This window comes from Trachinotus anak, unplaced genomic scaffold (genome assembly GCF_046630095.1).
Source record: "Trachinotus anak isolate AG129_WGS33_773 ecotype Australia unplaced genomic scaffold, CSIRO_AGI_Tana_v1 ptg000001l, whole genome shotgun sequence".
Lineage (NCBI taxonomy): Eukaryota > Metazoa > Chordata > Actinopteri > Carangiformes > Carangidae > Trachinotus > Trachinotus anak.
Window position 1 is genome coordinate 7823869 of NW_027273852.1, and position 26408 is coordinate 7850276.

Here is a 26408-nt window from a genome sequence, read left to right on the forward strand (position 1 = left end):
CATGTGCACACCTCTCATTGTCTGTCTTATTTGAACATCCTGAGGGAGAAAGCAGAAAGAATTTTGTCGGGTTGGCAACTTCTGACAGTTTTAGAATTAGTGCTCAGTCAGTCCTGTCTGTGTTGTTCCCTTCTGTGTTTGTCAGGGAGGAGGAGTTCTGTCAAATTCAAACAGTTTTCCCCGTTTCCCGTTTCTGCGTTTTCTGGGAATTAAGTGCCATGTCCTTGATTCAAAAGCCGCAGAGGAGGTGGGAGGGAGTCGGGGCGGTTTATTGCAACACTATGAATGAGCAGGAATGGAATTTAGGAGACTGACAGGGGAATTCATGGAATATCCTGTGTGGACCAACGTACTTGGTAGTAGTAAAACCTTATCTACTATTTAACACCAGGGCTGGCACATGGTTGGGCTCAGCTCAGACACCTTGAAATGCTCACGCTGCCTTGATGACAGACTCCCAGAATACCTCAGGGTCACATTTCATCTAAATGTTTGGGGGACCTCCCACATACTTCATACCCCACCACCACTACTTACTGCTTCATCCCTGGCCAAGAACCTTTATGTTCTCAATGTAAACAAACCGGCTGTCAGCCTGAGCTAAAGAATTCAGTACTCGTATGAGTTGGTGAGGGCATTTACTTGACAGTATATGACCCTTTAACTCTTTAAAATGATGTCAGCACTAAATTCACTAACTCAGTAAAGCTACTGTTTATCAGGTCCTTGAGTCACCCTGAGGCTGCCATAATGGATGACAGATACTATGATAGAGACTTTCATGGAGGAAGTAATAAGTGATAAAGCTAGGGGCAGGGCTATTTTGTAAATTATCACATGATTATTTCATGGTAGTTTTAGCAGCAATGTTCCACCACGACACAAGACGTTGTTGTCCCATTACAACATGCATCATCTTGGCTGAATTTTGTCCAGTACAGTAAAGTAAATCATGTGGGTCAAAATATATGTGTAGAAACCAGGGGGTGGAATGTGTCTTTATATTTGTATCCTGGAGATGACAGCAGCAGTGGATCTCTAAGGCTGTAAATGTCATAGTAAAATCCCTGTTTCCCTAAAGTCACATAGCTCCTGTGTTATTAGAAGCCTTGCTCTTGTCTACTGCTGCAGCCCTGAGCTGTGAGGCAGCTATTGCAGCCTTTAGCTGCCCTGTCTGGCTCAACAGGCTCCTTCTAGTAAATATGGATCCACCTTGAGCAGCGTTCCCTTGACACTCTCCCTGTCAACAGATATAATGAGACCATAACTATTCCTTCTATTTTCTCATTTCAATCCCAGACAAGAGGCCAGAGAAAGCAAAGGATACAGGAACACCTTACCTCTTCTGTCAGGCTGCTGACTTGTTTTTTGTTTCCCTGTTTCAAAGGTCTGCTCTCACTCATCTCCTGCAACTTCTGCACTGTTTCTAATACTCAGACATATAGTTTTCACCTGTGTGCACATATGCTTGGTATTTTAGAGCAGCTCTCGCACAGCGTGGATTTGAATTGTTTTGTGGTTTGACTAGAATCCCTGGCTATCGTTATGTTTGTATCATATTTTTTTTATGGGACTGTGTTAAATACAGAAATCATTATTTAACTCATGTGTTGTCTCAAAGCCATATGGCATTGATTTGCACTGTCACAGATATGAAGCATTGACAGTCTTTTTCTCTTTGGGCCATATGGCATGTGTGGGTGTGTGTTTGTGTTTTGCTGGTGGTAGCGTGTGACCATTGATAGTCACTTCTCAACATCATTCGCCTGTGTGTATTGGGGAGGGATTGACTAAGTGTGTATTTACAAGTGAAGTGTGTTTGCACACACATGCACAGTCTGGTATGTGTGTACAAGATTGTGTTTTTTTTTTTGTTTTTTCTTTGCTTTGTTTTTTTTGCGCCTGCGGTGACCAGATTATGTGTGTGTGTGTGTGTGTGTGTGTTTGTTCGTCCGTGTAGGAGGAATGCCAGCTCCTGAGCAGAGCCCAGTGACGGAGGAGGGGCTTCTGCTGACCATCCGCGACAGTTCAACTGGCCGCAACATGGAGGCTGACAACACCGCCAACAACATCCTGGCCTCTGTGAAAGAACAGGTAGGGTGGTTCTTGATTGATTGATTGATTGATGATTCATGTTACATCTCTCATATTATGGCACTGTTTTTGCTTTTATGTTCCATTTACAATGGGGTCCCAAAGTCTGAGACCATTATCGAGCAGTGATATGTGTATAAGACTAAATTAGCTGTTTACAATACATCGCACATCATACTGAGAAGAAATAAACTGGGCAAAATATGTGGACATTATTTTCCCTGCGCTTTTATGTCACATTTGTGTCACACACCCTGCTCTTACAACAATCATATAATATAACTCTGTGGCACAGAGCATAGGCGGCGCAGGGGTGGGCTTATTGAGCTTAAGCCTCAAATGTATTCAGCAAAAGACCCACATCTTAACTCACATCAAGTGATCAACGCAGAAGTAGTAATACCCTGTGTGCCACTGGACACTGTTTCCCAGCAGTTCTTTTGCTCAGCCCCTGTCACTGAAGCAACAGCTGGGAGAGCTTCCAGAGACCATCTTTTATGCCCTGACAGTCAGGCCACCAACGTAAAGCTAGTAAAGTAAACACAAAACAGGACAGCTATGTTTAGCCAGAACTAAGCTGTAAAAGCTTTGTGTTCACTTAAGTTTGTAACTTATCGGTAGTGTTATAGTTGGCAGTGCATTGTAGGTGTGCACACATCGTATGTTTACATAAACACGTGGACTGATTATTAAACATAAACACTGTGCTAGAGAAGTCATTGGCATTAAAATGTCTCAGAAAGCCAAGGAATGTAACAGACACAGCTTCCTCCCTGGAAATGATGATACTGAAGTGGTGAAGTCACCACCGGCCACAGCATAGTTGTCCAGTCTGACCCCCCCACTGCCCTACCCAAAAAAAAAAAAATCTCAAGCAACAAGTGCCAGTGACTGAAATACCTGTTTAAAACTGGATGGAGCAATTTGTCAGAAGCTAATAATGTGCGCCTTGTGCGGTTTTAAAAATGTATTTGTTGCATTTGTTGTTCCACAAAAGTATTTCATTGAAGTGAAATAATATCACTACTAATAATACTGTGGCCATGTTTCTATAATGCAGTGTCTATAATGCAATGTTTATTACTAGATTTGTGACCCCAGACTCATTCAAAGATTTCAGGGCTAAGTCCCAGATGCCCACTGACTGTAGAACCACTCCTGACACAGAGCTCAGTGTAGAAAGACCTTTTTTATCTGTCTGGGATGACGAAAAAAAATTGTTGATAGCAGAACTATGGTCAGAGTGACTTTGTTTACTTTTTTGTCTTGTGAAAAAATTGAAGTGGAATAAGCCTGAGTAGGAGCTATTGGTTGTTTATTGCCTGCGGTCATGGCCTGGCTTGCATCAATGGACAACCAGGAAGATCATCTCCTGCAGGGTTTGCGAGCCTGTGGAGGGACATGCCCTCTGACTCACTCCATCTCTGCCTGTCTCTCTGTGATTCATCCACGCTCCCTTCTGGTACACACACACATCCACACTCTCCTTTTCTCTCTGGCTTCACTCCAGTCCTTCCTGTTCTTGGGAATCCAGCACAGGGCAAACTGGGCTAAAGAGATTTTGTTCATTATTGACAATGTTCATTTCTCTCTCTGTCACCTCCCATTTTTTCCCTGAATGACACTTTGTGGATAAACTACAGCTTCCAGTGAATTAAATGTTTTCTCTAGTATTGTGTGTCAAATAGCCTAGAGAAATCCCATTTAGGCTTACTGCAGGAAAGTGTGTTTTGTTTACATGAGTGAGGAAGGAAGGAAGGAGGGAGCACCTGTCGATGTCACTTCCTTCCCTAGAGTATTCCTCAGTGGCTTGTCCGGTTAGAGCAGATATCCATGCAGGCGAACAGGAAGAGCAAGCACTCTGCCTGAGCTGTTGCTTTTAGAGTGACTCGCTGGAGACATGCCTCAGAAGGGGATTCCTGCTTAATAGCCGAGACTGTGAAATGATCGTTCTCAGTATTTAACAGAGTTGGAAAGGCAAATACGAGGGTGAGTGAGTGAAAATCAGAGGAGGTGAGAGACTAGGCTAGTGCGAGTGTGTGGCTGTGCTTTTGCGTAAGGTTTTTCCTGTGATTGTTGAGAGGGAGACCTTCAAGGGATCCTGCTGTTGCTGTAAACATGCAAGTGCTGGTAGCTGTGGCTGCAGTTAGGGCTGGGGCTTAGGATGACCGAGTGTTTGGTAAGTGGTTACTCTATGGCTCTATTATCTTTAGATTTTTTTGTATTTTTTCTGTGTTTCCCTTTGCTGAATTCACCTCCTTCACTTGTCTTGTCTTTGTCTTCCTGCATTTTTTCCCTCTCATTCCAAACTTCTGTTTCTGTCACCACTGCAGTTACGCTGCACAGGCATTGCCCAGATGCCCAAACAAGGACAGATTCACCAGCATATTATGATTGCATGCTCCCTGTGTGTTCATTTGCTTGAACTTTTGTTCCCTGTTTTTTCCCTCCTGACTGCTAACAAGCCCCAGTCTTTTTTGCCATTAATTTGAGGATTTGATTTTGTTGTGCTGCAGCTCCTGGTTAATAGAGTACTGTCTTTGCTCTGTGCTTCTTTAATAGCACTGATCCACCGTCAGAATGACACATCCATAATGGTTTATTACAGACCTCATTTAAGTGTGTAAATGTCAGTGTTTTTTTCGCGCTGCACATTCCTACTCCACACAATATTTTTCAAGCCTTGCTTAACCACAAAGCCTAAAACAGTACTGTAATTCAGAATAAACTTGAACAAATTTCCCCTCTTAAGTATTTATTATCTCATCAAAATTTAATTTAACCAAAGGGGGTGATTCAAGGATTATCTAAGACCTAGGTTTTTATCTGTTTCATTTTAAGAGTAATTGAAGCAGTGGGAGGTTGTGGCACCCATCCAGATTGTCTTTTGTGTAGATTCAGCAATCACAATGCTGTTGTGTCTTATTGGTATATTTTATTTTTTTTTGTTTCATATCATTCCAAAAACCAATGGTTTCCTCGTTTCTTATTTTATTTTGAATTTGAAAAAAATGTGCAAGTATTTCAGACAAGCATCATCTAGCAGTCCCTTTGAAGTAGAAAACAACATTTTGTGGTTTTATTGTTTTGCTGTTATTTTTATTTTTTATTAAATCAAGGAACTCATCATAATCATCAGCTCTTTTGCATTTTCTCCCCATACTTCTCTTACTTTCTGTTACTGAAAGCATAATCTGGAAGGAGGGGAAGGAGAGGATCCGCTTTTATTAACTTTTACTCAAATCTGCGTAAAAATATGATTCAAATTATATGTTTCTTATTTTTGAAATTGCCTTGTCTTTGATTAAGCTATGAAAACTGAAAACAATAAATCTTATACTTTGACTCTTATACTCTGACAGCTGTGTGTGTGTGTGTGTGTGTGTGTGTGTGTGTGTGTGTGTGTGTGTGTGTGTGTGTGGCTTCTTTTTTTTTTTCTTTAAATTCATCATTCACAGAGAATGTATCTTCTGTGCTTTAAATCCTGGTTCTCTTCTGCTTCCTTAACTCAAAAAACAGCACATGAGGGATATGGCTGGGTGATAATTCTCCTTATTATACCACAATTCCCAATGGAAAAATATAATAATAATATGAACATATTTTTGCTACCGCTTCAAAAAATTCTGTTGTCCTAAAAAGGAATCTGAACAGATTTTAATTTTAAACTAAAAATGAGTGGGTGAAATTCCTGTTTAGTTGTTATTAATAGGAAAAATATTGCCCAACTCATGTCAGAAAAATGCCAATGCCGTGTAAACCTCCAATGAAAGATTTTCAACAGGCCAATAAGGTAGAATGTGCTGCAGAATAACAAATTTTAATAACATCACAGAAAGAGAAAATATAGTCTGTGATGATTTTCCTCACATCCTGATTTGGTAAACATACTGTACAAGTCGATAGGTGACAGAAAAAAATGAATGAATACATAGAGAAATACAACGAATGCAGGCTCACTGCAGGTCATTACGATGTTATTCTGTGTGTCCTGTTCCAGGATGACAGTACCAACATCACACAGTGCTCAGGGGGTCATTGAGTGGTTTAATGTGTTTGAAAATGAAGTGACATTGCACATTGAATGTGCATGAATGTTCTAAGCAGTGAAGTTAACCATTAAAATCTCTAAATTGTCAAGATGTGATTTACAGAGAACACCAAAAATGACTGATGACAAAGCTGACTGTCCTTAATTAGAATATAATGCCTCAAATCGAATCACAGTCACACTGTCACAGGGACATTATTTTGGCATAACATTTTTGGTGTTTCGTACATTTGAGTTTGACTAATTTACACTCATCTCCCTCAGTGATTGCAGACGTTGGAAAAGAAATATACAGTCTTGACAAACAAAGCAGGTAGTAATGAGGTTTTTCTACATTTATGCATCTAGTATCTCCATTGGTGGAAACTAGACACATTGGGGTATTAAAATGAATGAAAGCCAGGATCTGCATCAGTATCAGAATTGCTGTTGGCTGAATAAAGCCCTGCATATTATAGTAAAGAGATACCAGCAAAACCAGTAGAAGTTCAAGCTTGTATGGTGCCCTGGGCAGTCTGACTATGACAGACAGGTCCATTGTTCATTTGTTTGTGAGAGAGAGCGGGGCAGGGAGAGGCTGAGCAAATCAATGCCATCTGAAATAATAAAAAAAACAAAAAAAAAAACAACACTAGGTTAAAACCTAGTATATGACAGGACCATTTACCATTTACGTAGTTGAAAACTCTTGTGGAACTGCTGTAAATAACTGCCATCGTCGCATCCTGTTCGCTCCCATTCTCTGAGCTCACATATACAATATTATAATACAGCTGGATTTCTAATAAAGTATGAAACACTGAGTGAAACCTCCAAACCAAGTGGCTGCTCTGCACTGCTAAAAATCCTGATAATATAACTGTGATGTCATCAAAAAATTACAACAAACAAAACACGACTAAATTAGGGCAAGGTGCAGGTTGTAGGGCTGATGTTATTATTTTAAATACATATTATATTTAGTGATCAGCATTTTTTTTTCAGCGCATTTGTTGGGTCATGTTTTGTACATTTTCTCTATCTGAGTTACACTGGGAAATTATAGTTAATTACATTAAACTGCTGCTTCCTCTGTTCAAAATGAACCCATACAAAGGCTACAATCACCCACTAACAGCGATTAGTTACATGAGATGTGTGCTTACAGGTTCATCAGATGAATGGCAAAAATTATAGCCTTTTTGAGGTATTTAAGTGTAACCCTGTTTTGTTTGTATTGTGCACCCTCACAAAGATGCACAAGCACACAGGTGATGCAATTCAGATACAGTGCTGCCAGTCTCACGCTTTTTGGCTGCTTGATGACACTAATGCACAAATAAGCGCAGTAATGCGCCAGCAAAGACGAGGAAGAAAAATACTGTAAGGTAGCGAACATAGATTTAAGTAATGCTGGGTTCAAAATGATTCTAAAACAATCAGGTTTACACATTTTTTGAGCAGAGAACATTTGTTAATATCCTGGACTTTACATTCAAGTGTTTATACACATACGTTTAAAAGCACATAGTGCCGCATTAAAAAATTGTATATGCTGTAGATGAGTATCCTAGCAGTTGCATCCACCACCATATTCAAGAGCCTGAAACAAGTATACAGGATGCCTTAGGTTGCCTGACAAGGGAGCCTTTGGCACCCATTGAGCAGCTAACAGTGAGTGTGAGGTCAGGTCATTAAAGAGCATTTCATTGATCACTCTGCCCTCATCTTTGCTTCTTACCACATGTCCCCAGAGAGGAAGAGCTGCAGGAGCGAGGGGCCCTTTAGTTGTGTCAGCTTTGATTTTTATCCTCACCAAGCCCTCGTTAATGTACACATTTTCATGGCTTCTCAATATGCCTATTTTAGTTATGTTTGTTATATTTGAGTTATAGCATCAGTAGGCTGGGGAAATGATTGGTAATGATCTGCCTTCCTGACAGCTTGCACATTGTTGTAGGGTATGTATAGTTGTTATTAACTAAAGCCTTGAAATGTCTAGGCTTATTGCAGGAACATCATACATTTGCACTTATTCAATTCAATTATATTTGTACAGCATCAAATCATAGCACATTATCTGAAGTCAGACCTTTACAGGGTAAGGTCATGACCTTACAGTATTATACAGCAAAACCCAACTCTTCCAACAAACAAGCACTTGGCAACAGTGGGGAGAAAAATCTCTTATAAAGGACTCAATATAAAAAGTTGTTGGTTTGAGCAAGTTGAATGTTAATGTGAATGAATGTTTTGCTCTCACAAAAAATAATTTTGTTCATATTTCACCACTGTTCATTTTACAAAGGTCACCGCCAGAATAGTGTTATTTCTTTAAATTATCAAACAGACAACGAATCAGTTGTATCTGGTTGCGACCGCTCATGTTAGCAATATGGGTACTGCTGTCAGCGTGGGTATTGTCCAAAGCAAGAAACAACCATGAGAATCCCAATTTGATCTAAAAACCCTGATTTCTGTGTTCTGATAAAAACAGAGTAAAACACTCCCATAGCTCAGACTTCCTATAGGAACTACTGGGACAAGGCCTGGTGGGCCACGGCATGAGTGTGCCGGCAGACAGTGTAAAAAAATCCATAAAGTCAGCCCCAGGTCATTAAAGAGCATTTATTGCACATATTTCAGCTTGTGTTTCTTAAGAGTCATGATCAGCGAGTACCTTTGATGGCAGTAAGAGCTTCAGACATGGACAGAGATGGGAATTGATTTAGTTCTTTATCCTTTCTTTTTTGTGGGGAGACTTGCCCTCAAACATAATAGTAATTCTCTGGTCAAATTAGTCCTTCCAATCTGAAGCGCTGTTGATCAGATAATTTCTTGTATCAAGATTGTGGTTCTTTCGTTTGGAAACACTGTGTTTTGGTGTGCTCCTGTTCCCCCTCTATTATGAGGCTTTGCCCTCAGAGTAATGCTGTTATTAGCTGTGCCTGAACATGCCTATATGTACCACACGACTGGCAAAAAACCTCTTACGCTCGCTGCACCATGGTGTTTCAATGCACCGCCTCCCAGAAAACACCACAGTGGAATTTTCCCACTTTGTTGGAGTCCATTACACATGAAAAATCTGTCTGCCTCCTGCTTCTCCCTGGCAAACTGGAGTTATACTCTGTGACCCTGTTTTCATCTGAATCAGGCACAGACACACGGACAAGCTCCAGCGTACTTTGCAGAGCCCATGAGCTGACCTTGCTTTGAGAGCTTCGACTTCAGCACTCTCTTAAAGGTTGATGAGCTGGCTGAAATATTACCCACTTGAGATACCGATGCTAGCCTGTTTCTTGTTTTAATGAAGCCAAAGTCATCTTTATCTAAGTGACCCAGCTTAGTTCAGTTAATAGTTCAAGTCAGGGCAAAGCTTCAAGGCAGTGTTTTTGCCATTATGCATTGCCATGCCATAAGCGCAGCGGAAAGGTTGAGTTCTTTCTTCGCTGAAATTGTCCGTTGTACCTCCATAGGTGGCATATAAGGAGTCTAATTACAATCGACTAGTGATTTTCTCCACTCCTCTGGGCCTTATCTGCCTTCCTCTCCCTGGTGCTGCCGCTGTGACACAGGCAAGGAGAAATCTAGAGGCATAAGCATTCTGGCCTCGATTATAGTTATAAAAATGGAAGCCTAGCTCTGAGCAATTACCCCATGGGGGAGTAGAGCACATATGAGAGGGAAAGAGTGAGACAGATTCAGAGGGGAGGGCTACAGGTGAAGGAGAGTGCTCAGATATACAGAGGAAAGACAAAACGCTCAGATATAGAGGGAGGACTCAGAGGGTGGTGATTGAAGGGAAAAGGACAAAAGTGAGAGTGTGAGCATGATGGAGAGGCAGTCAGAGAGGCTGTCACCTGTGAATGGTTCTCTAAAGCACTGTGGCAGGAGGCTGTCAACGCAGAGGAAAACAGAAAAGAAGGAGAAGAGGAAGAGGAGATAATACGCTCCCAATGTGACATGATGTCAAAGGAGTGTGTGTGTCTGGCCTGGCACAGCGCTGTCGTTTTGAACTCAGCCCTGGGAGATCTCCCTCCAACTAGCCTGTTAATACTCATCACCATCACTGTCATCATCATCATTATCACTATAATCATTGCCATCGTCAACAGCACACACAGAGGAACCACGGGGTCACTGGGGAGCAGTAGTTGTACTTGGGAAAGTGGAAGCACAGTAAACACTGTTGAACTGTCCTTGGAATGGCGTATGTCCACTGAGTTAGTTTAGGAAGTCTCTGTATGACTCTATGCCCAAGTATGCAGACAAGTTTCTCTAAATGACTGATCCTGAGGTAATTGCATATGTCAATGCAGTCTTTGTTCACTACAGGAACCTCCAGACTGACAGTCCCTAGATTGCTTACTCTCCTCATTTTGGCCGGGAGCAATGTTCTTTTTGTCTGACACAATGCTATTGATCTCTCAGTGGAATTGTATGTTCACAGGTCTACATGAATTGTGCTGGCTGTGTGATTGCACTGCTGCAGCATTTTGGCTTTTTGTTCCAATCGAGGAGATACAGATTGCCTTTGTGAGTTACACTCATTTACTGGCACTATGCCTTGGCTTTATTATCGACAGCATCACGTAAAAGCTTTTGTTGAGGTTCAACAGCTTGTAGCTGCACAACAACAGCAGGTCTAGTACAAGACTTACATCAAAAGACAATAAAAATATTGGTTTTAAATTATAGGGGAAGACTTTTGTAATTTGCAGCTGTAAATCCAGTTTTTGAATGTCGACATTAACATGTGAGCCAAGAATGGCAACTCGGGTGAACAAATACATGGTAAACTCCTCAGAGCAAAAAGAATTTGTGAGGAAATCTGTTGGATCTGTTAATGAGGACTGACACGATTTTTCTTTCACTCTCCCCCACGTACAGTCTTTCCTCTATGTCATTGTTATTGACAGTCTTTCTTTTGTTGTCAATCTCTTGTGTGGAAAGCAGTGGCTGGAGCGATTGCCAGTACAGTTGACAGCTCCTTTAATAGCCTTCACCACACAGATGACAGTTTCTTTAATGACATTTTCATTACCAAAGAAAATTTTAACTTCCTTTTCATGTTCAAGTATGGGGGGAAATGGTGTTCTCAGGGGTCTGACTCATCTTTTATTTGAAATGCTGCCAACGTAAAATTATTTCTGGAGCGATGAGGTCTAGATCAGAGGAGTATAGTTAGATTTTTTTGAATAAGCAACTGACATTTCAAGATGAAGCATATCTTCCACAAAGTAATATGAGCGCACCAGATCCAGTCTCATTTGCCCTGTCTCTTGAGCCCTAAGTTGGCTGAGGGGGATTCCTTCATCCTATTGAAATTCAGATTTTTGTCACACCATGTCGCACCAGTTTTTTCTACCTAAACTGAGAACCAGATTTTAATCTTAAAGTTAGAAGATAAAGAAACATCTCTTAATGAACAGTGAATGGATAATAATGGATTTTGGCTATTATGAAGGCAGTTTATATTTTTAGCCATTACTCTGACCTTGCTGACAGTAATGGTGTGAGAAATAATTTTGCCCTAAAATTAAAGTGATGGCAATTATGTTTCACAACTACGTCACCATGATAGATGTGACTGGAAATTTGGAGGCAGCAATGACTCAGATCTGCACCACAAAGCTAAATCTTTTAGGAACCCAACTCCTACAAAAGGATTATCCTGCTTCCACCTTAAATTCCATGTCTGTATATACAACTGCAGTGTGTCAATTTGCTCGAAACAGAAATTTAAAAAAATAATAATAATTTTAGCAGCTCTGCAAGTTTTCTGCTAGAAATGTCTGTAAGGCCATGTTAGAAATCCTGGAAGAAATGATGTCCTATTGTAAACTGGCTTTTCCATTATCTGAGAGTGAATGATGTCTCACATTTCTGTTTGTGGCTCCTTGTCACATTATCAGCTTATACAGTATAAAAGCTCTGGTGCAGCAGTGGGTGCTAAAGCAATTTTCTCCCTGTGATTCCACCTATAGCTATGCCTGCAACTATACACTCTCTTACCTCAGTGAGTCACTTTACTGTATTTTTAAATGCCTTCTCTCCAACATAGTTATTGTGTTTTGCTATGGTAGCATGACACTGCAGCCAGTTTTCTAAAACCTCAGTATTGTAACAAGGTGACTTTGTGGCAGTTTGTGTAAGTAATTGCACTGCGTGGTTCCTCCAGGTCTGGTCACGCAGCCTGTTCTGAGGCCCACTCTCTTTGCTCAAACCTCGGGCCTGCTGCAGAAATCCTTTAACCTCTGCTGTCATTCTCCCACTGCGCTCTGGTTGGAATGCGTCTGCCACGCTGCAGTGAGGGTGCAGAACTGTCAAGCCTCATTGCCACTTAATGAACAAACATATTTCTGGTAGATTCTCATCTTTGGTTAAGAGGAAAAGCCATCTGCACTAGTTAAGCAAAATGGCTCTGAACATCAGAAAAAAGAAGAACATGTAGCCCTTTCTTTCCAGGCCCAGACCCAAACAGAGCACCAGCAAAATGCGATGTACCACAGACTCACATGGGTTGTGCTTGAGGTAACAAGAATTATTAAGGATAAGATCTCAAGTCTTAATTAATACAGGGATTTGGACACTCACTACTAAGGATTAGGCAAAGATTGCTCTGATGTATACCTAGCAATTATTATTCAGTCATATAAAGGAAGGTGCTGAGTAACCAAGAATATTCAAGCATAAATTCACACAGCAATGCCTCTGCATCGCATTATCCTAATTCATCACCCTGTATGTAGCATGTATGATGTTGTACATGCCTTGTTCTATGCACACAGAGTGATAATCACTTTGCTCAGGTTGTATCCATGATGGACCTCACACACACAACTTGGGCAACAGGCATTCCCACCAGGACACCCCCGTGAGGTAGATGGCATTAAAATCTTGGTATACGTTTTGTGAATACGTGTACGTATAACTTTGCAACCACACTAGCTACAAACTAATACTGTGTATTACATGCGTTTATACCAAACAAACTGGCAGCAGTAAGAAGTGTAGATGTTATGATATTTTATTATCTGGCCTAAAGTTAAACTAACCATTCTCATTGTTCTCTAAAGGGGAAGGAACTATCAAAATGTAGCACCCATCTTCCAAGTCAGAATATTTGATACAATTTTTTTGTAAAATCACTTAAAGACAAAGCTGTAGCAGACTGTGAATTCAATCATAGAATTTCATTTTGACGTAATGAAAGATCTTGCATAATCGATATACTTCATATCAAATACTTTCCCAATAAAGCATTAGAATGCATTAAATGTGTTGGATAATATATTCAAGTTCCAAAAATTGAACGTTGTAAGCAGAAATACTCCCAGGTTTGATGCAGGGCTGACGCATGTTAACATTTTCTGTTGTTGTTAACTTTCGGGGGAGGGAAACACCAATTCTTGAGTGAGCTAGTTGACCAAGTGGTCTGTGAAAGTGTTTAAAGTAGCGTTTGAAACTTGCAGGATGGAGGGACCTTTCATTACACCAGACAGATCTCTCCTATGTGGGTTGAGGAGCTTGGCTTGATTTACAACTTAGTGTTTACCCCAGAGTCAGCCGCCTTTCTTTTTGGAGGGTTGCAACATTAAAAAAAAGTTTTGTTGCAAAAAGGAACTTTTCTAAGGATCTTTTTTAACAACTGGTTAAAATTAAAACATATCATATCTTGCATTGATATTAAATGAGCAGCATCCTTACTATAGACTGGTGTCAGTAAATTGTAAATTTTGTTGCCATATTACATATGTTCTGGTAATATTAAAGATATTATAGTTGTATTCTTGTTTGTAATGATGTAATAATGCCATACTGCTGCTTTGTGTACTAAGTTCAAGTTTGCTGGATATTAGCTTGTTTACTTATGCAGTCAGGCTGTTTGGAGTGCACTTGGAAGTCAGTGTATGGTAATATAGCTGTGTGACATTTGGGGTTTACGTGTGCTTAAGCCTCTCTTATCTGTGCTGAACCACCATCTATGTGCTGAACCAGCAGCAGGCAGAAGCCACTTCAGGCATTTCAGATGGGTCTTGTGCTGTCAGCAGCAACCATAGAGATGGCACGGGAGTGTGTACGTTCATAGCCTGGTCTGCTGCCATGTGTCATCTGCTTCTTTAGGGCCTAGCTGAGGACACAAGCGGACAGGATCTGATTCAGCTCTGGGACGACAGGCAGATCAGTCCCAGCAGCCTCATTGTAATAGCAAATAAAGGCTCTGGAGGCCTTGTTAGTGTAGGAAAGCCGGTCACCCATTGTCCCTGTCCTCTCCTTCCACACTAAGCCTGGTACTGACCAAGGCGTGGCCCACACCCATTAAATAAGCATAGTCCTTGTATAATGGTCATTACTGTTGTGCTTGGCCTGACTTGGTGGATTATTATGCTGAATAGATATGTCCCATTTTATGTAGGGGCCAAGCATGGAAAATGCTCTGAATTACACAGAGCAGTGAGTACTCTCTCTCCATAGCTAATTTGAACTCCACTTACACGTGTGATTCCTGCCCCTGTTTCATCAGACCAGGACCCATTTTGGCACATAGCCCTACGCTATCACAAGCTAATTATGGATATACTGCGTCCATATTTGTAATGGTCCTAATGAATCATGCAGTGCAAAGTGTATTGAACTGTGTGCGAGAGGAGAGAACGAACACTTTAAAAATAGCTACTTTTTTTTTTTTTTTTCGCTGAAGAGAGCCTGAGGATGTGATTGTAAAGAGGCATGGCAGTAATCCTCAACACCACCTGAGAGGCCTGTAAACTCAGCATGACAGAAAGGGTGCAGTGTTGTTTAATGGCTGGCTATAGAAGCAGAAAGAGTAGGCCACCTGACTCCTGCCATAATCTTGCTTCTCAACAGTGTCAGCTTTCCTTACTGATGGAAATTGTGCTTTGATACTAAAAAAAAAAAGTAATTTAATGAAATGGATTTTATAAATTGACATAACAATATACCCAAAACCATGTGACATGTGACACAATGATTGTATGACTAGGAACAGTGCTGCAACCAGTTTGTGAAGGCATAGAAAAGACCTGGAGGACAGAGCTCCATGCAGAAAGCTCTGGACTGCCTCCATACCTCCCTGAGTAAGAAAACAGCAGGGTTGGAGAGGGCATGCAGGCAGGATGCCTGCCTGTGATAGGATGTGATAGGCTTGGAGCAGCTCTGAATATCAGTAGTGACAGAGACCTCTGTGCCTTATGGCTGCAGCAGATGCCTCTCTTTGCTGTGCTTAATCAAGATCATAGACCATCTAATCAGTGGGACTGAAGGCCAGCCACTTTACGTGAAGTATTAAGAAAGGCATAATTGTTTATTCTTCTCTTGCCTGGATGTGCTGTTGTATAATGTGAAGTGTGCAGCCCGAGATGAAGTCGCTGGACTGGAGAAGATGACACACTGCCAAACAAAACAATTGGATTATGAGCTTAAAAGAAAGAAGGCACAGAAGTGGTGGGCCAAGAATAGTGACATTTGCAGGAGCAGGAAATCTCCATCTTCACTCAAAAAGTAAACAAAACAGTTTGATCTGTCTCTCACCATATGTTTAATCATTTTTTTTGGAAGGATCTGCTACATGCATGACATGCGTACAGTGACTCAGTAAGCTTTACATATGCCTGGTGTGTTTGTGTGGAGATGAGTGAAAATTAATTTGTATGTCCTTGTGTTTTTATACTGAATTGTGACTGATGCGGATCAGAGCATGGGCGTACGTAGCGGGAGTAAACCGCATTTACATATTTGAATGTTCACATTTTCTCTCTCTCCTCCCTCTTCTTAATGTGCATGTCCATATTGATTATCCCCTTCCCCTGTCACTTTTACCTTATGTTCTCTCTCTTGCACATTGGTGGCAGAATCACACACTGGAGTGATTTCAGATTTGTATCAGGCAGCAGTGAGAGTGTGTTTGAATCATCTCTCCCTTTGTCTCTTTCCTTCTACGTGCATGTGTGGCTCACCGTCTTGTCACTGTGATTCAGTGTCCTTTCTCTCTTATACATTAGATTGCAGGCATAACCTTAACTTTCTGCCCTACTTTTCTTTTGTAGAGTCATCTTATTACCATACCTCTATATGTATACAAGATGTAGCTGCCTTTGTGTGCAGAAATAGTTCATAATCGTGCTCTTTTTCAAAACAGTCCTCCAACACGTACTACCGCATTGTGTTTCACTTAGTAGGGCTTTTGGGAGAACAGTCCATATTGTTGTTGACCTTCAGGTTCTGTGTGCGTTTCTATGAAGATCTGGTTAAGAAATTACAGGACTTATTGTTCAGATCTTAAAAACTGCAGCTACATAAAGGATATTTTATGACAGCCGCTCAATTGAATATGTCCTTCTCCCCTTGACAATTTGCTCATATGTAGTGTAGAAATACATGTCAGTATTTTCTATTTTGACCTTTCGTACTGAGTTATATCTGTCTCAAGAAAAGTGAGAATGGAAACAGGGATGATTGGTTGAAATGAAGGGTTGAAATTGGCAATTTTCATGTGACTAAATTTGTCAGTAGGGGTATTTGTCACACGGGCGATTGATGGCCCATTTCTCTCTGTAAGTAAATCAGTGTTGTGCCCACTTTGTCTCTGTCCTGCTTCCAGTATGTGCACCCTTTTAGCTCGTGGGTGTGTATTTGTATCAGGAGTAAGACAACACAAGGATGATCCCTGCTATCCCTCCTGGGTCTGCCTCTTAAAACTGGCCTGTGCTGGGCGATAAAATGATTAGGATAATGATCTGAAAGACAAAATATAATCTGCTCAATAATTTTTGGGTATACAGGGAAATTACGCTGATTAAAGTGTTGGGAAAAGTGGCACCTCACAAAGCCAGTCATGAATATTTGCTGTGGTAAGTTGCTGTTAATGCACACTAAACATTTCCTGCAGCTGCGTCACATTATAAGCTTCCCATTGATTAACCCTTGGAGGCTTATATTATTTACTTATTTATTTATGCTGGAGGAAACATACTGTGTTTGTCGTAAAGATTAGCGTTGCTTTGTTTGCTGCGCCTTTGTCGAATAAAAATTGGTCTGTGAACATGTGCTGTGCTGATTGGTCAGCGGTTTGGTTTTAAATATTGCAAAAGGAGAATGTTATCAGAGGTATATGGCCACAGTCAGCTGCAGGCTTTTACTGTGTTTGTGTACTGTGTTTGTGCAAGTCATCACACCATTAAACCTTCACCACGTCATGAAGGTAAACAATCACTTTTACTGTACCATCCTGTCCCATCTTATATTTGATACACAAACATTTCCTTTGGAATGAATAATGGTCTACTTATCTTATTTGCACATACACACACCACACACCACAAGATGTTATCATAGTTGCTGTGCACGGGTATCCCAGCCACATGAAAAAATGTCAATTACATTGAGGGAACAGGATGTAGTAGTTTTCCCCCCAGCTCCCTCTCACTGCAGTCAAGCTTCACATACGTATCTACAACTGAAGCAGAGCAGCGGAGAGCAGTGGAGGGTATAAAGCAGTAGTCTGGGGGAGGGGTGAGTCGAGCATGCCTGGAGGGAAATTTCAGTGCACTCTTGGGGAACATTGTGAGAGTAGAGGTGTGAAAAGTGGGCTGGTCTTAGTGCGTAAGGGTGACCAAACTTCCACAGACAGGTCACAAAAGAAGCTGGTCTGGTGTGTGTGTGTGTGTGTGTGTGTGTCTGTGTGTGTCTGTGTGCGTGTGCGTGTGCGTGTGTCTGTGTGTGTATGCAGCTGGTTGGGAATGTAATTGACCATGGTAATGTACATTACATGGGGCAACTAAGGGTATCAAGACAATGAAACTACCATCTGTACACAGAGTTATGGTGAGTGAGGCCTTTTTGCAAGAAAAACATAATTATTGGTAATAGACGGCAGACACTCTTTATACTGCCAAATGTAGTGGTGTGGGTGAGTAACAAGGTATTTCTAGGATATGCAAATTAGCATATGTGTGTATGCCATCATTTTTCTGTGCACAGAGGTCCCTTTGCGTGTCTTATGAGTGTCATGATGCAGTGCTCTGTGCTAGAGAACTGTGCAAGTAATCGCCTCGCTCAGGCTAGATAATTAGTCAAATGCTGATTTCTACTTGTCTCCCATAGGAACAGTGCCACCAAGGCTAAATATCACCCGCTGAAGTGGTGCTTATCTCTCTGTGTGGGCTGGAAAAATGGCAGTACCACATCGCATGCGTGTGTCTTTACCCAAGTTTGTGTATAGGGATGTACATGGTCTCTATTTTTAAGATACTTGTGAGCAAACATTGCTTTTTTGAATTGGCTTGTTTGCAGTGCTTTAAGCTTCTATTTTGTGTTATCATTAACCTACATGCCATGATGAAGCACAACACTGTTGGAGCAACCTGTCAAACTGTCAACCTGCTTCCCTCATATTGACTTTGTCGTATCTGTCAATAGAAGTCCATAAAGCTCTCTCTGTTGAGACTATATATCTTGTTGTTTGTACACAGGAGCTCCAGTTTGAGCGGCTAACCAGAGAGCTGGAAGTGGAGAGGCAGATTGTGGCCAATCAGCTGGAAAGATGCAGACTTGGGGCCGAGTCGCCAGGCGCTGGTAGCAGCAGGTAATGAGAAGATGCACACACACACACGCACACACAAGAACACACACAGCCACAATCCGACACATGGCTTTTTCATCCTTCACAGCAGTGGCCATATTCCATAGTGTAACCTTATGGCATAGTGATGGAGCTACCCAGTGTGCTTAAATCTGTCCTACTATTTTGAAATAGACAGAATTGTTTCAGTGCTACCTAAGCTGATCTGTGCAGACTTAGTCCTGGCAAATTTACTCAAGTCACTTTTAAGTTAATCTGACAACTTCCTTTGTAGGCAATATATTAAGCCTATGTTTATCAGTGACAGCATGTGAACGTGTTTGTGAATGTGCATGATAGTGGAGTGCTATTTGCTCAGTAAAGCATTGCTGTCAGTGTGAAAGAGCCTCAGAGTTTGTTCTGTGAACTCATTTTCACTTCATCAGCTACAACACCTGGCTGCCTGATCATCACACCTCACTGACCACACATTCTGTCCTGTTCTCTGTGGATCAGACATGTCAAGTTCATTGGTAAAGCTCTGCACCATGTTCAATATCTGAATGGGCTTCAGAGGCTTGCTGTGATGGTTTGACAACAGTTTTGTATTATCACATGGTTTGGTGGTTTGCTTCAGTGTCATTTGTCAATGTTCAAATGATCTAGAGATGCACCGATATTGGAGAATGCTGTTGACATTGACCAATAGCAGCTTTGAAAATCAATACCATTATTAATTATAATAGAATACCAATAGAGATTAACAGAATATGACATTTAAGAGACTGCCTAATGATTAGATTTTGCAGGCACTATTAATATTCAATTCAATTCAATTCAATTTTATTTGTATAGCGCCAAATCATAATATACATTATCTCAAGGCACTTTACAGGGTAAGGTCAAGACCTTACTTTGTTACAGAGAAAAACCCAACAGTTCCCACAACGAGCAAGCGCTTGGCGACAGGGGGGAGGAAAAACTCCCTTTTAACAGGAAGAAACCTCCAACAGAACCGGGCTCAGGGTGGGCGGCCGTCTTTGTTGCTTTTGCTTAAATGCTTCGATTAAGGCCAGCAGTTTTGATGGCGAGGCATAGTTCTGTATTGTGTGGGTTTTACTAATGATTAATTAAAATATCCACTGATGTGCAGCTGCTTTAGCCATATATGTTATGTCTCATTGGCAAGTTTAAGGTTACATGTAAGGTTCCTGATATAAGAATATGATGGTGAGACATTGAATTAAACAGTAGATCATCATTGTACTTGGCTGTGAAATGTATTTTGGGTCAGGAAATCACAAGTGGACAGCATTAAGGAGTCACTGTACCCAAAGACATTGATAACTGACCTGTATGAAGTGGCTCAAGCCATGTTTGAACCATGTCATTGACACAGTACTTCTTGTTAGAGCATCCCTGACCACTGCGTGAGCGCTTCTATGGCCCCATTCAGACATCCGTCTCGGGTGATCTGATCACAAGTGGACAGCTCTAAGAACAGGTGTGAATGCACCCAAGACACATTGAGGATGCATACCACATTTGGAGGTGGTTTGGGCCACATGTGGCCACATTCTTTTAGCAGTGTGAACACAAGTTTGTCCTGGGCCACATAAGGCTGCCTAATACTCCTAAAAGTCTTTATATAGAGCCATTTCTACATGCCAAGGAGTCGGCAGTGTCTGATGTCACGAACTAAGGCCACAGGAAGTTGTAGCCCAGTGGCACTACATAACTCCTCTGTATAATACCTGAAAATCTCACAGACTCCAGATGTATACACATACTTTGTTTAAGAGCATGGGCACATTTTAAGAACATCAAGTGATCTAAAAAAAAAAAGTCTCTAAAGGGGCTGCGGAGGTATTGTGATTTTTAGCTGGCTTTGAGATCATAAGCCCTATGCCCTTACTTGATGAATCCTTGCTCTCCAGCCTGCTTACCTGCAAAATGCACCCACGTACTACCAACAGATTGCAGTACTCCGGATTCAGAGTGTCCATTCCCCTTTCTCCCTTTTTAGAGAGGTGCACGTATAGAGCAGCTTCAAGTGCTTTGAAAAAGGTGTGGAGACCAACTCTCGGAAAAAATACACAGCCAGTACATTTATTTTCATTTCCTTTTTTTTTTCCTTTTTGTTCACCTCACTTTTAGTGTATCCAGCCACACCGTGATCATATTTGGAGATAAAAGCCACATGTGCTTTCCTGTGATTGTCCTGTATTCACTCACTCAGCCATGACAAGCATCAAACAAATGTGTGCCAACTCAAGATTAATTTTAGAAATAAAGCTAGAGAAACAAGCAGTCTTTATTTACTTGATCTTCTGACTCTAATATGGCTCTAATATGAAAGGGTTTCTTTGTTAGCCACAGTGAAAATCAGAAGTCCTAGAGAAAGGCCTTTATTCATAATTTCCCTGCTTTATTATTCATTTTAGAATGGATACATTTTTAGTAAGAAGCCTCACTCTTTGTCTCCTCTTTGCTTTCTGAAGTAGCTTAACTGGTGAGAAAGATCAGTATTTTGTCAGCTAGAGTCAGCAGTGGATGTGACTGTTGTGACAGCTGCTGTTGTAGTTGCCAAAATCTCAACAGAAACAGTTGTTTCTGGTGGTTACCATATAATGATGGTGACCATGATGGAACTAGGTTTGTTTTGGAGTAAAACCTTCTGTCATTACAACCTTTATTACTGGGTTGTTGGGTTTTTTAGGTAGGTTAGGACATACATCAGCCCCTGCACACAGTTAATGAAAGGAGAAATATCATTAAAAGAAGCTTTTTGTCTTAACTACAAATGTTATTTTACTTTTGTCTGAGTTTCCTTGCTTGCTCCCAACTATTTGGATTGCATTGTGCATCGCTGGCCCTCGGGATAAGATGATTCTTTCAAAACATGTCTAGTAACTATTAATATTAATATTGTTAATGGTAGCGAGCTGATTAGTAAAACAAAAGCCTTGAGGATGCAACAACTGTACACTGTTCATTCACACAGAAAGCATGTAGTGATTGCCACTACATTAGTATCAGTATCAGGACTAGAGTAAACGTTTCTTGTTTTTCTGGACAATATAATCAGTCTTTAATTATGTCTATAAACTGAGGCAGAACCAGATCAACATAAGACACTTGCAGATTGTTGTTGTTTTGTAGACTGGGGTTTTTAGTATGTCATTCCTCATTCTTTTTTCAGTTGTGTTGTGTAAATAACCCACTGTTTCGATGTGTAACCTGATTTATCTTGTCACTCATATTTTTAGTTGTTGCAGAAAATTAATGCTGTTTCTTTTTCAGTTAAAATTTGAATTTGGATTTAATTCATTTGGATACAATCCCAAGCTGCTATACGTGTTCTCCTTTCACGTTACTTTACTGCAGCCTCAGAGATATGGGTACTCTCTGTGCCATGGGTCTTTGGCATGCAAATGGACACACTCAAAAAAACCTTTTAGAAACATTGGTAAGGGTTGAATAGTGGCTAAATAGTCTCTCGCAGAATTCTCCCTTTGTTATTTAGGTTTACTATAGTCCTGTCCTAAGGATAAGACAAGTTTCCTATGCACCTGGTGTTTTAGAAATCAGTGCTGCCGATAGATATCACGTTTTTCAAATGCATGTAAATGCCGCTCTCTTCCTGCTGAGGGACTGGTATCCAACAACCACCTCCTACAGATCCTATAAAGAAAACATGTAACACCATTTTCACACCTTTTTTAAAGCCAGTGGAGGACAAATGAAACTGCTATCACCAGACATTTGTGTGTGAATGGAGATTAGCTTTAACCATTGAGGCCACACTGCTTGGCTCAATAGCTCAGCAGGACGATAGCAGAGGTGACGACACACTAAAGGGGGCTGATGGGAGTTATTACATTCCATGACACCTCCAGAGGTGACCACCCCCTCCATTCAAATAGGGCCTGGTCATCAAACTTGACCTCTGGCAAAACCCTTTAAATATGCGACCTCCCATGCAGCCAGTCTCTCACTAGCTAAAGGGGTTGATGGGAAATAAAGTATCCTGCCAGGGTCAGACATGTTGTTCATCAGCATCACAGTTTTACAATCACTTTACAAAGTCTCTGCCAAACCAGCCAGTCAGCATGCAGCATGCATGACGCATCATCATTATGGTATCCATTCTTCTTCTTCATCTGCCGTGGATCAGTGGAGCAGAACTGGCCCAAATTCCTTTTTTTAATTGCCTGCATGCTCATTAAAATTCTGAGAGCTGTGCTTCTTAAAGCTCATTAAGTGTCACCTTAGATGGAAAAAATAGCGGTACCAACATTTAGTGCTTGATAATAATGACCAGCAAATAAAGAAAAGAGATCTAAGGTCTCCTGTTTGGCCTCTGCCTGTCATAATAACCAGTCTTGGAAAAATAGATAGATAGTGTTTTCATAGATACTTACATAAGTACCTATGATAAGACTTAAGAAGATTAAAAAATAAAACATAGTGTTCTCTTCGTCGTGATCAATTATTATTGATCATGATCCGAACAAACATAAATTCAGTTTGTTTGGTTTTGGTTTTTAGTCCATATTTTCTTACAAAATTGACTTGTAAAACTGATTTAAAATCTCTGTATTATTAATTATGCGTCTGGACTCCATTCAAAGTAGTACTTGAAGGAAAATCATTAACAAGCTGAAGAATTTAGAATTAAGAGCAGCATGTGCTTCTCCCTGCTTCCTGCTTGCCTCTTGTATACATCAACACCTTAATTGCAAGAATTTGTGTGGTGAAGGCTCAGTCAATCCCTGACCTGGATTTATACTTCTCCATTAAGGGGTTATAATGTATCTACTGTGGTTATTGAGTGTGCTTCATGGTGATTGTGAGGACCCAGACATTTTCCAAAGGAGATCAAGAGCGCAAAAAGCTGCTGCCAATATGCAGATTCTGAAAATGCATTTGGGATCCTTTTGAGATCTGTGCCATTGTCTACCTCTTTGCATGGTCTGATGCCTTTCTGTGCCAAGCTTGCCATTAAATATGATCCTTGTTCCACTGATCCACGACCATTCATCATCAATATACCACACAGTGTCAATAGATCCTTTCAGATTTTGCTAGTATCCTCACTGTTGTGGCTGAATTATAGTCACAAACTGTAAGTGCTCTCTGACTGGGCCATTATCCTCCCGCATTATTCTCTGGAGACTGAATATCTGTCTCAGATTCTCTCTGTGCTGGAATGTACACAGGCATGCATGTCAGGATGTCGGAGCACTGAGTGTGTCTGGATGTTCTGTATGATCACTTCTGATTTACTATAGGAGCTCGCCCATTTGTCTGTGTTCACTATCAGCTCCCATCGGATTGTACTCCACCCCTCTGGCCTTTTTCACATTTCAGCTTAGCATGTTAATTAAAGCTACAGGTGCAAAACAGCTTCCATTGCTTTTATAGTTTTTTGGTCAGTGGTGATGGGTCCTCAAAAACAACACTATCTTTCACCAAAGGCCCCTTTAGGTCTTGATAAACAGAAAGGAGAGAAATTGACTTTACAGAAAGCAGAGAAATTGACTTTACAGAAAGGAGAGAAATTGACTTTACATCTGAGTTGTAAACTCCACTCCATTTAGACAGTATAATCTAAACCTCAGGCAATATTATCTGAAACACGGTGATTACCATCTCTGACCCTGTTTTGAAAGGCCTAAGGAAAGAGTATATGAGGCCCCAAGGTGTCTCTTCCAGGTGAATTCACTCATGTCATTCACTGTGGTGTTTCTGTTTGTAATGCATGTATTCACTTTTTCATCTCCTGTTTCCCCCCCTCACAGCTCATCTGAGAAGTCCCTGCCTTGGAGAACTGCAGGTATGTCAACTCGATTGGATAGTTAGCTATCCCTCTCCATAACAACAACAACTCTTCTGCCCCCCACCCCCCCCCCCGTTTTTCCCATATGCATTCTGATCATATTTGTTGTCCCCTGTAGCATGCTGTAGTATGTCTCAAACAATGAATGTGGAACACCAAATTAATCCCATAGAGTTTTACTGTAAAGTAATGGGGTCACAAGTCCACCTACTCTTTCTGTGACACTTGTTGCTGCAGATACCGTTGATGCTAAAATATATAGCCACAGGTTTGAGGCTCTTCATCTTCTGTATCAGTCTAACTTGTATTCATTAATTTGTTACTTTCTGTTTCTGTTTGACCCTGGTTAATCCCTTTTGGACCTATTAAAACTTCTACTCAGTGGTCAGTATAAGTGCCCATCTGACATAGGTACCCATCTGCTTGCATATCCTGGTTTACTTTATAAGGCATGCATTGATTTTCAGTGTACTAGACAATCCTGCTCAGTATCACAGTGATAAAATGCTCCCATGTAACATTAGTAAGGAAAAACTGTTTTGTTAAGTGCTTTTCAATTCTAATTTAATATCTGCAGAGAGGACTTGTGTGTTTCCACGTGCATGTGTTGCGCACAGCAGGCGTGTTTTACATTTTCGCAGTAATCATTGCTACCATGAGCCTTTTCCACCACACTTACAGTAATGGACAGCCCAAGGCGTATTCTTGTTTTAATATTTATCTAAGCTATTTCTGCCCACTCACACAACCCCATCGGTGACACGGAGAGGGAGGATTTCTCACAGACCCCTTTGGTATTTGTTTGTTTAGTCCAGATCCTTGAAGGATCTTCAGGAGGGAACAGATAATGAATTGAATATACTAATGTATTTCATGGCTTATTAATTACATAGTGGAACTTAGCAAATTTCTGCAGTGGCCATTAATCTTTTATTGTCGATCTCATCAGAGGAGCCTATGGGGGGTTATAGTTGTACATATGCGCTGGGAATATTAATACTACACGGTTTTCTCATTTGCCACCCGCTCCCCATTTCCTTGCTGAATGCATTTCATTAGTGTTTGAACAGAGTCGGGGACTAATCATAACCACTGTTTTGCTTTGTATTGATTCCTCATTCTACTGTAGATGATGAATGATAGTCAGATGTGGTAATGTAGTTTTTTCCAGTCTAAATGAATTAAAGTCTAAATGTGTGGTACAGAGCATAAAGGGCCACGTTTTTGTCTGTGAGGCTTATTGGCCTCATGAGCTGCTGTATGTCTCCACTGTCTGAGAGTTTGGGATAGAAGTGTTACTGTGGAAACAAGCCTTTTAGCCCCAGGAAATGTCAATGCAATCACACCTCATGACCACTGAGAATAGAGGACAAACCTCCCAAAATGAAAGCTCTCTCTCCGTTTCTGTTCTCTCCTGTCTCTTTTTGTTTAGCTGCTTCTTCTTTTTTTCAGACAGGTATTCCAATATACAGGCAGCTCAACATGTTAGCATCATGATTAAATATGTATTTTTAACCTTATTATGTCAAAATGAGACTTAAACTTCACCTAGCTTGGCTGCTCTTCCTTATGTGATGTCACAGTTAATTTTGAAAATCCACCGAATTGTTTGAAAATCCAGTTTCCGCATCATTTTCCAACACATCATTAACTGGGAACACAAACCCAGAAAGTCTTCAAGTCCAATAAAATACGCTCAACATAACATGAGGGAAATAAGGATAAAAGTCGAGATGGGCAGAATTTTATTGTTTTATCCAGTACACAATTGTACACAAATGTATTTATATACAAATTTAGTACAGTGTTTGTGTGTTTATTATTGATGATAATTACGTAGCCAGGTAGTAAATATA

The 26408-nt window shown here is 40.8% G+C and overlaps 1 protein-coding gene across 6 annotated transcripts in view; it reads left to right on the plus strand.

Moving 5' to 3' along the window:
- pkp4 (plakophilin 4) overlaps nt 1-26408 on the plus strand; it is a 76278-nt gene that overhangs the window by 13462 nt on the left and 36408 nt on the right. For 5 of the 6 annotated variants that reach the window (XM_071471652.1, XM_071471822.1, XM_071471739.1 and 2 more), the window contains exons 2-4: nt 1961-2094; nt 18622-18734; nt 24515-24549. In XM_071471652.1, the coding sequence (XP_071327753.1) occupies nt 1966-2094; nt 18622-18734; nt 24515-24549 (277 nt within the window). In that variant the 5' untranslated portion in view covers nt 1961-1965. Of the gene's footprint in view, nt 1-1960; nt 2095-4104; nt 4274-18621; nt 18735-24514; nt 24550-26408 lie in introns of those variants that run through there. The other variant, XM_071471898.1, reaches the window with a different exon arrangement.